This window comes from Macadamia integrifolia, unplaced genomic scaffold, assembly GCF_013358625.1.
Source record: "Macadamia integrifolia cultivar HAES 741 unplaced genomic scaffold, SCU_Mint_v3 scaffold688, whole genome shotgun sequence".
NCBI classification, from domain to species: Eukaryota; Viridiplantae; Streptophyta; class Magnoliopsida; order Proteales; family Proteaceae; genus Macadamia; species Macadamia integrifolia.
This window is the reverse complement of record NW_024870512.1, coordinates 244908-261196: the sequence shown is the minus strand read 5'-3', so window position 1 is coordinate 261196 and position 16289 is coordinate 244908. Positions and strand designations below refer to the sequence as shown.

At 37.5% G+C, this 16289-nt stretch overlaps 1 protein-coding gene across 2 annotated transcripts; it reads right to left on the bottom strand.

The window, feature by feature from the left end:
- Window positions 1–3878: 3878 nt before the first annotated feature.
- Window positions 3879–14030, bottom strand: LOC122069660 (zinc finger CCCH domain-containing protein ZFN-like). 2 transcript variants are annotated; one of them, XM_042633717.1, is made up of 8 exons: window positions 13679–14030; window positions 13426–13571; window positions 12861–13033; window positions 12530–12583; window positions 10488–10604; window positions 10034–10348; window positions 4708–4983; window positions 3879–4630 (listed from the first exon to the last, which is right to left on the bottom strand). In XM_042633717.1, exons 2-8 carry the CDS (start codon window positions 13496–13498, stop codon window positions 4280–4282), a joined length of 1359 nt encoding a protein of 452 aa, XP_042489651.1. In that variant the 5' UTR covers window positions 13499–13571; window positions 13679–14030; the 3' UTR covers window positions 3879–4279. The 2 variants fall into 2 exon arrangements, with proteins under 2 accessions (XP_042489651.1, XP_042489652.1); XM_042633718.1 differs by having other exon boundaries at window positions 13699–14030.
- Between the last annotated feature and the right edge of the window lie 2259 nt (window positions 14031–16289).

The window sequence follows — 16289 nt, the reverse complement described above, 5'->3', positions numbered from 1 at the left end:
TTGCCTGGTCCTCTACTCTTGTACCACGTATACTAACTCATGCATTGCTTGTGATAAATAATGAAGTATTATACTTCGCTTGGTATAGTTTTTTCACATGATAGAGTGAGATGATGGTTACAATGTTTGTATCATTTGTCACCAACAACGGTGACAATAAGATTTTCTCATTTTTTTTTTTTTTGGTAAAGAGATTTTTTCAATTATTATTATTATTTTTTGATAATAATAAAACTAATACAAAACACTTCCTAAAACCAGTTGCGCAACATGTTAAAATGGGCTATGGGTTAGTCAAGTCTGGTGACTCATGACTGCGACGGCGCACACCAGACAATGAGAGACGGCGAGAAACAGGTCGTCTGGTTAAAAAGACGGGAAAGAAGATGGACTGGAAAGGGGGAAAGAACATTCGTTACCCAAAGGCCTTGGCCGCCTCTGTTACGTTTCAGCCACGTTGAGAAAGAGAGAGAGAAGCTTGAGCTGTCCCAAGAGACATAGGATTAGCGTTCTCAGGTCAGCGATCTCAGACGTGTAGAGTGGAAGACTATCAGAAGAGCCGTTTAATGTAATGGTCCCACCTACGGGTGTCAATTCCTAAACCGAACCGGTAAAACCGGCCGGACCGAGCCGATAACAATCCGGACCGAATCGAACCAAAGCCTTATTGGTTCGGTTCGGTTTCGAGTATTGTAACCCCAAAGCCAAACCGAACCGCACCGAAAACTGGATGAACCCGAAACCAAACCGAAACCGGCTCAAAACCCGGACCGAAATCGAAACCAAACCGGTAAGAAACCGAAACACTCCAAAATTCATTAAAAAAATCAAAATTTGAATAGTTTTGTATACATTTGTATGGAAAATCGAATCCAAACTAGACCAAAAACCAAAACAAACCCGGTTACAAATCAATTTAAGAAACCGAAGTTCAACAATTCATCATTTGGTTGTTTCCTAATGGCTCCATACCGGTTTAAAAAACCGATCCAAACAGAAATGAACCTAATAAATCCAAACCGGTACCAACCCGAACCCAAACCGCACCGAAGCCGACACCGGACTGAAACCGATAAATCCTTAATGGGTCGGTTTCGGTCACTTCCAAACTCACACCGAAACCGGTGGAACCGGACCGAAATCGCACCAACCCGGACCATTGACACCCCTAGTCCCACCTAAGTCTACCATATGAAACAGTTGATTGACACCCTTAATCTCATTCGATCAGTCAAATTTTTCCCACTCTAACCCTAAAAATTCAATACCAATTGACCGATCCAGATTAATCCAAATCATAAGATTGGAATAGGTGGGTACAGGAGAATACATTCGGAGAATATGCTTATGCCCTTTTTGGATTTATATATATGTATGTATTGGCATTATAGGCAGTGGAAGTGTCCTATTCCTAATATGCTTTTTCTCGCAAGGGCCATGCGCCACGTACTTTCGCATTACGGTCGTCACTTCGTTCATCACCCTCCAGGTTCCAATGGTGAAAGTGCATAGAAAGGGGAAGAATGTGGGGGGTTACATTAGCCCTTACGTGGTACGCATTTTAAATAATTGGTTCCAACGCCAAAACACAAGAGGACCCAAACGGGTAGATCAAAACCTAACAAAACCTTTATTTTATTACCGTAGTGGCTACCTTCTTTATTTTTTATTATTTTTTATAATTTTCAGCTCCCCCTGGACCATTGAGATCCTCTCCGGTTGCTGAGCATCCCATTGCGCATTCAACAGCCATGCCTAGGTCTTTCCAATCGTCGGATGCCGCGTTGGGCATTCTAGCAGCATGTGAGGATCTGAATCCTCTCCCTAAACCTTAGATTAGGATTCTCACGAACACCGGGGGCAATGAGTATTTTATGTCACTATCTCTTTCTATTTTCAATTTCTCTCTTTCTCATGTTTTGTGTCTTTCTCTCTCCTCATTGGTACCCCTTCAGCATCCCCATTGCTAGAGGGGATCCAAGGGTTTAAAAGCCAGACTTAGCTTTGGATCCAATTTGGCTAGAAAAGCCCTAGAATTGGTATGGAAAACGTTATGATTGACTTGTAAATGTTAGGGACTACCATTTCAATTGGGACCATGGTTTCAAGTTCCAGTATCCTATCCACCGTATTGTATTGATATCGATTCAGACCGATACCAATACCTGATCAATCCAGACCAGTTACTTATATCATTTTAGGGGTAAAACAATTAAAAAAAAAATGTACTTTAAAATAAAAAATCCAAGATTGATCAATATGCACCGATCCAATCCGGATTGGTATCCCTAATTCCATAAACTTAGGATTGATCTGATAAAGATCGGTGGATTGCTGGACTAGTCTCCCTAAGAATTAGTCAAGGTGTGAGTAAGTTGGCCCAAACATCTTGATTAAAAACAAAATGATAAAGATCGACCATCCAACTTTTAAATCATTGCCCCTTCCTTTTGGCATAAGGGTCACGGGTGTCAACCGGTCAATCTTAACTGATTTTGGCCCGGTCTATTTAAACCCTACCATTTTGAGACCACTGCCAATCTGGACCCATAAATTTCTCAAAGTATTTATTGACGGACTATTGACCTATATCCCAAATCTGAATTTTTTGGTTTTAGGCTAATGACCGATATCTCATAATGAGAACCCTTACCGATTTGAGTAATGCAGTACACGAGACTATATCCCAAACCCTTATTAGACAGTCTGTCAGATTGTAGGCTTTTAAGCAGTCTAGTTCAATCAGGTCTATCAATATGGGCTAACTTTTGACACCCCTAATGGTCATTGTTTCTATATATATATATATATATATATATATATTGGGAAAATATACCTATCACCATTAAGTTGGATCAAAATTTGTTAGATATGTAGAATGTTTTGAATCAATCCAGTATTTATACGTGTTATTTCGTATATTCACAAGAAAGTTGAAAGTTTCAAGTTTCCCAAACTAAACCAAGGAAAATCTGCATATATACCATTGAAAAAATCAAGAGGAAAAAATCATACTTGCTATATTATTTGGTTGAGATTGGCTATCAAAATTGATAGCTAGATTATTAAAAATGTTTCTAATTTTATCCAATGGTTGGATGCCAAATTATCCACATGATGATGTGAAGTAAACATGCATAAAATTATACTAGTGCAAGTGCCAAGAAACATATTCTTATAAATTATATAAAAGGGAAAATGCTATACAAACTATCGGTGTCTACGACTTTCTTACATTCTCTCTCCTTCTTGACATGTGCAATCATCCTTTATACAAATTAGGAAGCATGCTTCCATCAACTTGACGTGGAAGATTCAATACCATACCAACAATTTGCAGATCCCTTGCCCTAATATAAAATAAATGTTCGTTAATTTTCCCACTGGCCATCCACGGCCCAATGGTCTATCCTGCCAGTCCATGTAGCCCATGACTCATGAATCCTAAGGAAAAAAAAAAACTGAAAAAACACCCAGTCAAACACAATGATAGCCATTGGTGACTACCTTCACCATGGCTTTAAAAAACACTCCGTCCTAATTGCAATCCTGGCACCCGCATTTTAGAAGATCACTAACTTGCACGTGAGATAAAATTTGACATGTAAACAAGGGGCATTGAGGTCTATCCATCCATAAAATTTGAGACTCACAACCCGTGAAAAATATTTGGGCAATGCAGGTTCATATGTGGGCCGTGCAAGGAGAATATATTGACAAAATGAACCACCTTTAAGATCCTAAAAATCATCAGCAACTCTAAGACTAATATTAATTACACTACTAAAGGAATGCAATCAAGATTCAAGAGCAAAGCTATGAGGTTTGAACTGTCAGACTCAGATTCAGACTCATAGACTCAATTCGTTTCCCACATAGATTCAAGGTGTTCTTGTACTGTAACCATTCATTCTGAGGGAACGTTGTTCATGTGAAAAATATATAAATAAAAGGTGGCACCACTAAACATGCCAAACTTCCTCATCTTTCGGCATTCCATTACAAAGAGTTACAGATTCTCATGGAGACATAAACATCATCTGTAGAAAAGAGAAAATTTAGTAATGAGGGGAAAAAATAAAAACACAATACAATTTAACCTGCTTTTTATTTCACCACCCAAAAAAGAGCCATCCATGCCTCCTGCCAACACCCATCGCTTATAAATCCAAATAGCCTCACTCCACATAATCGCAGGTGAAAGTGGGGGAGAGGAGACACGTGTGCAAAAAATTTCCTTCAAAGGAACAAAGCACCAGAAAAAAGGGAGGGAGTAGGTTTAATCAGAGTGCTCATGTCGGAGTTCTGAAGAAGACGATGAATTGTGTACCGGAGAGGTTCCTTCTTGTGGTGGATCTTCAGAAGCTTTCAAATCTGGATTCTGGTGTTTGGTGCTTGTAGTCTCAGATTTCGTGATCCGATCAGACAACCTTGATGACTTGGTCGGAGAAGTTTCAGATGAACGGAGCATTGGTGAGCTTCTCTGGGAAGGAAAGAGAGGTTGATCTGGTATGGACAAAGAAGGCAGGTTCATGCTGTAGTTATAGTATGCCAATGGGTGATCGTATTTGCAAGTCGGACCAAACTTGCAGATTCCATACAGACTGTAGAATGTGCAAATAGCCTGGCCCTACAAGTTAAAGAACAGAAAGTTAGCTATCAAGTGGAAGAGGATCAATAATGTGATTGATAGGGAATGGAACTTACAGGTCTAAGGGGAAGGCCAAAGGGACCCAGTGCATTTGTAGCCAATGGAGCAATCCTCTCTTTTGGATGATGGTACTTGCATGTGGGTCCAAATTTGCAGCTTCCAGTCTTCATGTAATACTGGCATTCTGGCTGATCAGGTCTCTCAGGAAAATGTGAGGCGGATGTCGATAAAAAGTGCACCTGCCCACTAGAACCTGACTCACCCTGTGTCCTAGAGTTGTAAACCAGACTGGATCCAAGAACATTGGTAGTTGGTATAGGGCTCATAGTTCCCTGATTGACAAATGAAAACATGGATTAGATAGTAGTTCACATCGATAGAGCCCATGAATGGTTTTGACCATCAGACCAGTTCACTAATATACAAGGAGTTGGACCCATTCACAACAAGCACATAGGATATCTGCAATATCTTTGGACAACTCAAGAAAAGGATATGATAGATCAAATTTTTTAACGGGACTGAATTAATTCCAGGTTGTAGCATATTATGTGGGAATCATCATATGATGGGGCCTAAAAACCATGCACTTGCATCACAAGCAATGGTATATAGTTTTTTTCATTTTTTTTTTAATTGGGATAAGAGCAATGATATGTAGTTGACAGATCATTTTTTTTGTTTTAAAAACCTCATATTACACCATAATTATAATTCTAAAACCTTCTCTCATATAGAATGGAAGACAAGCTCGAGCATTCAAGATGCTTCGCACTCTGACAAGGAACCAATGCCTTGTAAATCAGTGAGCATGCTTTAGATTTCATGTGCCTTGGAGTAAGTTTGACAAGAAAAAATACCTTGGATGAGAAACATCACCACTAATTCACAAAAAGACAAGAAAATTAATTGGTGGACTCCACCCATGTTGATGCACTTTTTACTTGTTTCTTTGAACTATATCATGTGAACAATCTCTTTCAACATTGAAAACCAAAAATACCCCCTGCACAACAATCTCATGAAGCTGTGTAGTGAATGTAACATCTGAAAATCACTCAGATATAAAATGAAAAACAAATAGCGTTGGGACAACTGGTTTAACCATATATTGTTTTCCGATGGTATTAAACCAACTATCAGAAGTTTCAGCATCTTTTATATGGGAGGTTCTTTTATTTTACAAGTGTTACATATTAAAGGGTCAGTTTCTTCACCCCTTTAGACAGTTGAGTGCAGGAGCAGCAATCAACCCACTGTGCTAACATGCTTCAACCATAAACAAGCAACGGCCCTACTACAACACAAAGGGCGCTAACATGTCCCATGCAACCAAGCAACCACTGAGTTAGCTGATTGTAGACCACCATTTAGGGGGAGCAGCAAGAGAAGCCTTACCCAGTGTGGTCTACAATCACAAACGCGAGCATAGTGACTCTAAAAAAATGCTGCAGTGTCTACATGTGAGAGCTTGGTTGTTGGATGAACTCTCTTCTTTTACTTCCCCCCCCCCCTTGCCTTTTCCCCTTCAATGTTGATGATTATGCATCAGATAATAATTTGGAAAGACATGGAGTTTCCTTTATTTATTCATTTATTTCACATATTAGTTTTTATATGGATTCCAAGGAGTATCTTCCTTCCATCTGACCCCAATTGTACATTCCCCATGGCAAAAATCACCACTAAAAATGTTACTCAACACAAATGAATAGCAAAGCACCACTTTCCATCATTTCAACATATAAACTCTTTTGGAAATGGATAAAAAAAAAACAAAAAAAAAAAAAAGAAAAAGAAAAACAGATCAGACAGATTAATTTGTGCGAGTACATTCAATAGCCCATGGATATTCTATACAAAATGCTCACCCTCACGATGCTGGAAGTGAAAAGGGATTTTTTTTCCTTTTGGGGAGACAGTCTGGAGGAATCTCTTGGAGTACGGAAAGAGAAAATGTGAAGGAACTAGATGAAGCACTTCTATTGGTGATGGGAGGAGTTGGGAAACATGAACATCAGTGTAATAGCCAATGCAGAAAACAGGCACTTCTCAGGGCAAGAAAAGAGGTCAGCAAAATATTGTCAACAGACAGAAAACCTATTAAGACACCTACTCATAATTGGTCTTCACATAGAAAGGTAGAAGCCAATGTTTAACCCAAACAAGGGGTTTTTATTTTTTTCTTTTGGGGGGGGGGTGTGAAGGAAAAAGAGGGTAATTAAGACCATATGCAGGCAACAAAAAGACTATGATGGCTTTCTTAAATTAAGGGCAGGTACAGACAGAAATAAATACCATAAATATGCAATTTAATTATACCATAAGACATTAAACATTACCACAAATGAATGGAATATTAGTGTACCAAGGTAGTGGATGCCCTTGAAAAAAGTGAATAATAACAATCATGATTTGGTAGTTGTATGTATGGATGTGTGGCTCTAAGCTAAGACAAACCTCAAGATATCAAATAGTTATGCCTGGGTGATCCCTGACTTGTAGGTAGCGTCAATTCATGCATTTCAGTCAGTCAGTGCCCAAGACACAAAGTAAAAGTGACTACTGCCTAGGTAACTTTGATAACACCAACAAAGAGACTATTTTCTTGTCTCAGTTCAGTCAAAAATAAAGAGGGAGAAATTGAAAATCAATTGTTCATAGAATTAAAGCAGAGTGGATAAAGTAAAGAGGAGCCTCTGAAGCATAATGATGTGACATCTACAAATTCCACTAACTAGAGGGCCATTTGAAAAGACTGTTAAATGGCCAACAATGCCTTGAGCTAAACCGGCAATGTTGTGTGTAGCTAAGTGTAGAGCAGTAAAGAAATGTAAATACAAAATGAGTGGCTCAGATGTGATCTTGAAGTAGAGACCCGACTGCACTGATCCTGATCCGAATTATCCAATCCAACCAGATCATGCCTGATCCCTGGCCGACACTGTGATGCATTGCAAGTATCAGATGGATCAGTGTCAGCCAATCCTGATACTTGGAACCTTGATTGAGATCACTAAGTGGCAAAATTAAGAATATGTCATAAATGGATGAACTCAACAGAACTTTAAGCTAGAAGTAAGTTAGAAGTAAGGATGTCAAGATGAGGGGGAGTTAATTGAGATGGATTGGCATGCGCAAGAAAAAATGAACTACCAGTAAGAAGATCTGTTTTTGATATTGGGCAAATTGTAGGTGGCAAAAGGGCAAGGAGAAACAGACAATGATCTGGGCTGCATAGGTGAGAAAAGATGAGGGTTTATTAACAAACAAAAGATATGGCCCCGAACAAAGAGGAATAGGCAGGATAAGGTTCCTCTAACTTCTCTAAATAATCTGGGATTAGGTTTACAAGAATATTGAAATGTTGAGTTCTCACTTCTTAACTAATATTTCATTAAGGAAATAATATCTTTTTCATTGATATTTGGGTAATTTACATAGCCCTCCCCTTGACTTTGATCATATTACATCCCCCTCTCACTCGATCTAAGAATTTACAACCACCTACCTTATATTTTCAAATTTATTACATCCAGTCCCAGTCAGTTAGTAAGAAGACGTGTTTACCCTTCAATGAAGAGAACTAAAGTCTGTTCCAAAAAATCGTCTCAGAAGCAAAGGAGTGGCCGCCAACAGAGAAGATGATCAGAGCCTATCTCCCGACGAACGTCGGCCATAGTACGACAAACATAATAATCATAATAAGAAACCAAAACACAGCAGCGGCTCCGGCGACGCAAACTTTGGGAGAGTACTGCAATTAACAGGTTCACCTTCAGGATGGAGTCGATCCTCAAGCACATTAGCCTAGTAACTCTCCCTTCTTTTTCTCATTTTTCCTCTCTAAAACCCTAACAACTGCCATCACCGAGCATCATCTCATCTGTCATCTCGCTTCTTTTCCTTTCATTAATTTTCTGGAAAACGACAGGCAGGAAGGATGATGGCTAGCCAACATGTAAGAGAGACTTAAAGCCACTTTACTGAATTTCCAGCCATTGCTGAGTACAGAGATAGAGACAGATGACGAAAGTACTAAAGTGACGAGAGGGGCAAGAGGAAGAAGAAAGGAAGAACCAGGAGGTGGGGCTGGGTTCGAGGATTTGGGAGTGTCTGCTTGTGATGAAATACAAAGGCGGCAGTTGTTATCAAGATTCATGAATGCCCATGGAATTTAATTTGGCTATTCGGAGTTGGAAGTAGAGTTGTAATTGGTAACTTGGAATTCAATTCTTATGTGTTTCAGGGAATCAAACTGAGGGCACAGAGAGAGATAGAGAGGGGCAAGGGTTCAATACCATTTAGATGGAGAGAGGCCGCCGCTGCAACTGAACTGGGAACAGAGACAGAGAAGATGAAGGGGGCAGGGGGCAGGGGGATGAATACTCTTTGAAGTAGACTCGCCGGCTGTAACTGCGGTCGATTGGGAATAGAGAAGGGGAACAGGAAGGGGGCGGGAGTAGGTTCCAAAATCAGAGAGCATTCTTCGATTTCAATACTGCTTTGGGTTGTAAGGGTTTAAAAACTTTTAGGGGTAAAAATGTCTTTTCAATCTTAAGTCTACCACCATCAATTTTAATTCTTAGATCGAGAGGGAGGGGGATCTAATACAATCAAAGTCGAGGGGAGGGCCATGTAAATTTTCGTTGATATTTTCTTACTTTATAAAAAAACATATATGAATTCTGAAATAAGTTAATGGTTCAATATGAGTTTGACAAACTTAAACAAATAAGACAATTTCTTTCTGGTCCAGAATGAAATATGAAAATTAAAAGCTAAATTTCACCATACTGATAAAAATATGGTTGTTATTCGCATGAGCAGTAAAATGATATCTCCACAGTGCTCTGTTACTTAGACATGGCAAGGATTTGACTTGGTCATCTATTAGTACTTGTGTTGAACATGGTTACACCTCCTAGGCTCCTATCTTGAAGTGTCCAGGGTGACAGCTATGTTGCATAAAGCTTAGTGATTCAAGTAATCTCAACTCACTACTTGGGTCAGTGCACCGAGGCTTATCACATTATATCTGTAAATTCTGTTGTGGACATAAATTAATGGGAAGCAGACATCATGGAAAAGAATCATTTCAAAAGCTTTGTTTACACCAAAAAAAAACAAAGGAGGAAGAAGAAGAAAGGCAAGATAACTAATAACTGAATTCTTATGAAATTAAAAACAATAAGAAAATGCAAAACAGCATATAAAATGAGAAATAGGTTGGAGGAGGCAAGGGGTAGAAAGAAAGTGATCAATGATGAACATTGGAGCAAAGATACATTTCAGAGGAACAATTTTCATCAGAATATGGAATTTATATCAGGAGTCCAAGTTAAAAACCAACAATTTAAGTTGAAGAGACTAGCTACTGACCGTATATGTGTTCCATCCTTGTTGTGCAGACATGATGCCTTGGGAAGGAGAAAGAACAACAGGCATGTAGGCCTGAGGACATTGCCCACGTGGACCAGATACATATGGTGATCGCGGTAAAGACCATGCCGGAAGTCCACCTACATAAGGTAAGCCTGATGGAGTAGCTACTGATGAACCCATAGATTCATATGTAGCAGGCCCACTTAAAGGTAACACAGCCCCAAGTGCTGCAGGCTGGGGATGATGAAACTTGCAAGCCGTTCCAAATTTACAAGACCCAGTTCGCATGTAATATGGACATGATTTCTCCTCCTAGAAAAGAATAATTAACAAGGACCATGATGAAACAATATAAACCAATCAATAAGAGAAATTTGGATGAAAAGATAACCCAAGCAGTAGCAAGTCCATGGGTAAAAACAAATACTGGAATATTGAATAAAAAAAGTACCTGACGCATAGGTAAACCTAAAACATTCAATGGGACCTGTCCTGCATCCTGTCTTTCACGTGGGTGATGATATTTACATGTCGCTCCAAATTTGCATGTTCCTGTCTTCAGGAAGTACTGAAAACACAAGTGAAAAGCAAAGGGCCACAAATTACAATATCGTATTTCCTAAAGCATAACTTCTGATACACCAAAACCTATACACAACAAATAATAGTGCAGGACTTCAAACATTTAATCCTTAAATTATGAGGTTACTTAGATGAACTCTTTTTCTTAAAGAGAAAATTTAATAGGACAAACAACCAGCTCAGCAGCTCCCCAATTTGTGATATATTTCTTATTTCTTGCAGATAGGGTTCTAATCACCCCTGTATATATCCTCAGGAATAAGAAGCAACTTAAATTGTTTCCCCATATTCTAAACAGCTTCAAATACTTAAAAAGGAAGAATACTCTAAAACAAACCAATTCCTCCTTATGATTGTTCTATATCAGGTCATCCAGAAGAGTTCTTGTCTTCCCCTAGAAACATCTCTAGTTTAAGTGATACAGATACCCATCATCATGCATGATAGGCCAGCTAGAAAAAGCCCAAGGTACTAGAGAAACACCCAGCTGTAGAGGACATAAGAATCATCAACAGGAGTTGGGCTAGCAGAATAGGACAATTGTAGACTATCAAGAAATCCGAATATACATATCCATTTATCAAATGAAATAACCACAACCATTTTTTCTTCTCTTTGATTGTCAAAACAAGCTTTATAAAAGAGTAGAAGATTAGATCAAAGGGAAAGAGCTAAGGAATATGCTACAAACATATCAAGAACCTTGATGAGCAAGTTCTTGATTTAGGCATCCAATTGAGGTCATCTGTCAAACCATTTGAAAGAAAATCACTATGCCATTGTGCCTATCCACAAATTTCTGACATTCGGAATAATTATATGAGAAAATTCAGTGTCTTTGTATTTCAGGCTAAGAGTTGGCAGCCATGAAAGGGACAAAGGCACAGACCAGGAGTTCAACTGTCCAAGACAACCTGCTGGCAGATGATATAAGCAAAACCCCCTTTTTCCAAAGACATCAGAATAAATTCTAAAATTAAATAGAAACAGAGGCAAAAAATTTACTTAATAGGAAAAATCTAAAAAAAAATTAGGAAGTAGTTCCACAAAAATAGGCCAACAACTTCGCAACACAACAATCACCTTCCAAACAGGACTCATACTCCCTCAATCAACAATTCAATATATATATAGCACATAACTGAAAAAATAATAAAAACACTTCAGAATTTTCTTCAAATGCACGAAGGATTATGCTCCTTTCCCAATGAAAGACAAATATGTTTAAGTAGAAAACTGAAAGAGAACAAATTGGGTAGGCCTATGACTGGCCCTGCTCCTCTTCATCAGATTTCATCTCTGTTACCTGGACATTTTCAGATAATGAGCTGTAACCATGTTGCAAGTTCATGCACGCCAATGAGGATGCAGGAAAGAATCTTTGCCATACCTATCCTTTGCCATGTTCAGGTAACATGGGATTTCATCAGAGTGAGTACAGTTTTTTCATTGTCGAAACTTCAGTTTTCTTCAGAAAAAATGGAACATGTTGTTGTTCTGATAATGTATTATGACATAGAGGGAGAGCAATGTATTTGCTAAGCCTTTTAGTGTTCAATTTCAGTTCAGTTGTACATTTTAAGCTTACAAGGTCCACCAAGGATTTTCTGCATCGACCAAGGCAGTTTGACCTTGAACCAATCGATTAGGGGTTCATCCTGCCCATTAAGAGGGTTAGTTCAACCATCTACTCAGCTCCAAATTTAGAGACACTTTAATCATCCCATTATGCCTATACATTACATTAATGACTCATCTTAAAAGCAGAAGTCAATAGCCATATATGTACAAACAAAATAGCATAGGAAAAAGGGGGGAGCACACAGTCAAAAGAACAAAACACTCGATAACACATTAACCACTCGGAAACTGGTAGGAAGTGAACACCCTCAATTGGTGAAAATAGCATACCTGGCAATCAGGTTGTCCAACTCTTTCAGGGAGTTCACCTCTGTATAGAGCATCCTGCAGGAACAGAATGGCTATAACAGGTTGGAACATTTAAATTACTGTTAGAAAACATAAAAGAGTTTTAGCAAGTTCAAAGTGGATAATCACATGAACATCTTACAACATCAAACATCATAACAATTAATGCAAGTAATCTAATGAAAATAATTGCTCATCAGCTTTGATTCAACAGTGAGTCAGTATGTACAGGAGGGAGAGAGAGAAGGCAGACTTAAAGTAGACCAAGTACTGCAATATGTTAGACTGCCAATACAAAATCTGTCTTCTTTACCTGTCCAGGATAAACAGGATGATTAAAGCGGCAATTGTTTCCATATCCACATAACCCTGTCCTCAAGTAATATATGCAGTCAGGTTCACCGGGACGATCCGGGTAAGGGCTTAAATACACAGCAGCTCCCTCATGATTATCATTGGTCTGGATTTTCAATCGCCACATGGCCTCTGCAAAATAGTGCAGAATCACGATATTTGCAGTAGCAGTATCAGATGCAATGCATCAATCAACATAAGTGCAAAGGAGTAAAGAGCTAAAATAATATTAAACAGTTACCAAAAAAAAAGAACAGGAGACAAAATCAACCCAAATCAAACGAAATATGCATCGACATTCGAAAATTTGCCGCATTTGAAGCTTCAATAATAAATGCATAGCAGCTCTAACCAACAATACAGAACAGATTAAAGTACAACCAAGACGAGATCAAAGCAATCAAAATTGCAATCCAATCAGAGATCAACCCAAATAAAGCCAACATATAATGGACAACAATATAATTATAACGTTGTAATCAGAATTCCAAAAAGGAATAATAAAGAAATCTAGATCAAATTACCTTCCAGGTTATCGACAGAGGCATTAGAAGAAGTGGATACACCATTGGTCTGAACCTGCCAATTGTCCGGCATCGATGAAGTGCTAATCCTAAACTAAAACCCTCTTCCCTCGATCGCCAATCACGGAGATTACCCTTCAAACTCCCTATCAAAAGGAGATCATACAAACCCCTCACCAGCACAAACAGGGACGATTTAAAAGAATATAAATTCGTTCAAATTCTTTCTTAAACAGCATTTAAACAGTTCTACCTGAGAGAACGTCACATCACCTTGACAGACTCTTCACTTCATCAACATTCCATAAACGATACCAGAAAAATTGATTTCAACCAAAGAACTACCAAATCAAGACCAAAAACGATTGAATTAAAAAGGTGAAAAATCTTGGAATAAAAACATAAAAATAAAATAAAACTATTCCCGATTCTCGCTTTCTCAAATCATGAGGAAGTGAAATTAAAATGTCGACAAATCAATCGATTTGGGTTTCTCAATTTTCACTTTATTTCGCATTCAAAGTTGAGAAAATTGGGAACTCTTTTTCTTCCTCTGTATACTTTATTAATTCAGAGAGGGAATCGATGGGCAAAAATATGAAAAAGGTTTCCCTTTTTATTTCTCCTTACTTTGCTTTTTGTATTTCTATTCTTGTCCTTTGATGGAACTGTACGTACAAGATAATTAAGGGTTTTGCTATGGTGAGGACATGAGTTTTTTTCTCATCTAATGAGGATAACATTTATAACCACAAGATAGGAATATCATAATTTTTGTAGTTGGTCAGTCTTAAATTTTAAAATAACTAACTTTTCCTATTATTTAGGAAAATATTTATTTTTTAAAATATTACGAGAGAGAAAAAAAAAAGTTTCAAGTGGAGAAGGGAGGTACTAGGATGAAAATATATGTTTTTTATTATTATTATTTTTTGTCTATTGGGATTTGGGCTTGGATTAGTGGTCCATCAACCATGGGATGTTTCTACCCAAAAAAAAAAAAAAGGATGTTGGGTGGTTGGACTTGATATTTGACATGTGGAAGATCACTTTAGTCCTTATACCAAAAGAATAATGAAATAAAAGAATTCATTTGGATCTGAATTGTGTGTATAAACAGGCTCACAACAAAGAGTCTGAATATAATTTAATATTAAATATGAGGTGTCTTTATAATAATAACATTTTTTAGAGGATGACGTTGTAAATTACCTTAATTTTAATCATGTCATTCAATTTCAACTATTAAACATATCAAATCACCATTTTACATATTATTGATCTATCTATAGAAGCTTCGGATGGATTATCCACAAGAACTCATTTTGCGAAATGAGCTTTTCTACTCCAATGCAAATATTTACCACATTGTAAATTAATTAAATTTGAAATTTTATAAACAAGTAGACCTCGAGGTCCCTTGATCATACATTAATTATCATTGAATTACTTGGTCAAAAATCCATTCGACTAGACCTAATCCATCATCAAATTTCCTTGTAGTACTTTGAACAAATCAACCCAGTTCCAATTCCGTAACTGCCATTGACATTCTTAGAAAATGGACCACCAACCTGGGACACACTTGTCTCCAATCTTTGTACACCAAATCTCTCTATGGTAGTTGATCTTTGTTTGTGGGGTTTTCCTTTTGTCAATATTTTTACTATGTGTGGTTAAAATAACCATACTTATATATATATATATATATATAACAATAACTACTAAGATATGTATCATTGAACTAGAACAATATCTCCCATATTATTCTGAAATCTTGTCTCTATTTTCAATTACTTGCCACTTTTTAAGGGGTCCCAGGAATCATTGCTCGGGGTAATAGGTTCCACACCCAATCCCCATAAATCTTTAAGAATATATATTGATAAGACTTTATTTTATACCATGAACTGTTACCATTTGGTTGTCATACTATGATATGTGATGAAAGGTATATTTAAAAAATATAAATTTTCACTAGGACGAGTCGTAAACTAAAACGTTCTAAGTTCGACTTTCACTAGGTACACCTTGGGTCATTCACACGAGGTGTTTAGTACTCTTCACTGCTTTCAGTGAAAGTTGAATGATTCTCATTCAACCTCAGTATGACCTGATTCATGTGGTTGTGGGGTCAGTATGGGTCCATGGGACTAGTCAAGCTGAAGGCCTGGATACTCGTCGTTAACAAAATATATATATATATATATATATTAAAAAAAAAAAATGAAGCAACATGAGCTTCCATGATTGCTTATGACAAGAAATTTATGGGGTTTTTCATGGATTTTGGTTTTGCAGGAAGCTGAAGCAAGAGCAGTTTACGACAAACTGCCAAGAGCAATGGTATTGGGAGTCACTTTCTTATACGTTTGGATTGATTGTCAAAACATGACAGATTGACCACTATAGGTTATGGAGACTTGGCTATGGGAGATATTCATTCTTTTGTTGGATATTATATTGATTATTAAGTTGTATACTAAAGTTTGAATCTCTCTACACATGACAAAGACTCTATATCTATAGCTCTTAGGTTAACTGTCAAAGCTAGGAAACTTTAAACTTCGCATTATGTGTTTCATTTGTTTTCTTAGTTAATGTGTATTTTCTTTTCACAAGAAAAACTATCAGGTACATATTAATTAAACTTTTGTTTTCCTCATAAGATCTCTTTTGTTTTTTATTTTGTTAGATCTTAAAAATATAATGTAAGATTTTGTTAAGTTTGATATGGAAAAACATTGCCAGAGCAAGATATATATTGCTCATCAGTTAGCCTTCAAGGCTATAATTCCATATTATGGCAATGACTATACCCCCCCCCCTCTTGTTTTTATTTGAATGAAGTTTCTAATTCCAAA

What these genes read in the sequence shown, in the direction of transcription:
- LOC122069660 (XM_042633717.1), bottom strand. Translation starts at nt 13,498, where the DNA reads ATGCCGGACAATTGGCAGGTTCAGACCAATGGTGTATCCACTTCTTCT. An exon ending in ATCCTGTTTATCCTGGACAG is followed by an intron (nt 12,584 to 12,860) that starts GTAAAGAAGACA and finishes CTGTTCCTGCAG; the next exon opens with GATGCTCTATACAGAGGTGA. An exon ending in TAGGTTTACCTATGCGTCAG is followed by an intron (nt 10,349 to 10,487) that starts GTACTTTTTTTA and finishes ATTCTTTTCTAG; the next exon opens with GAGGAGAAATCATGTCCATA.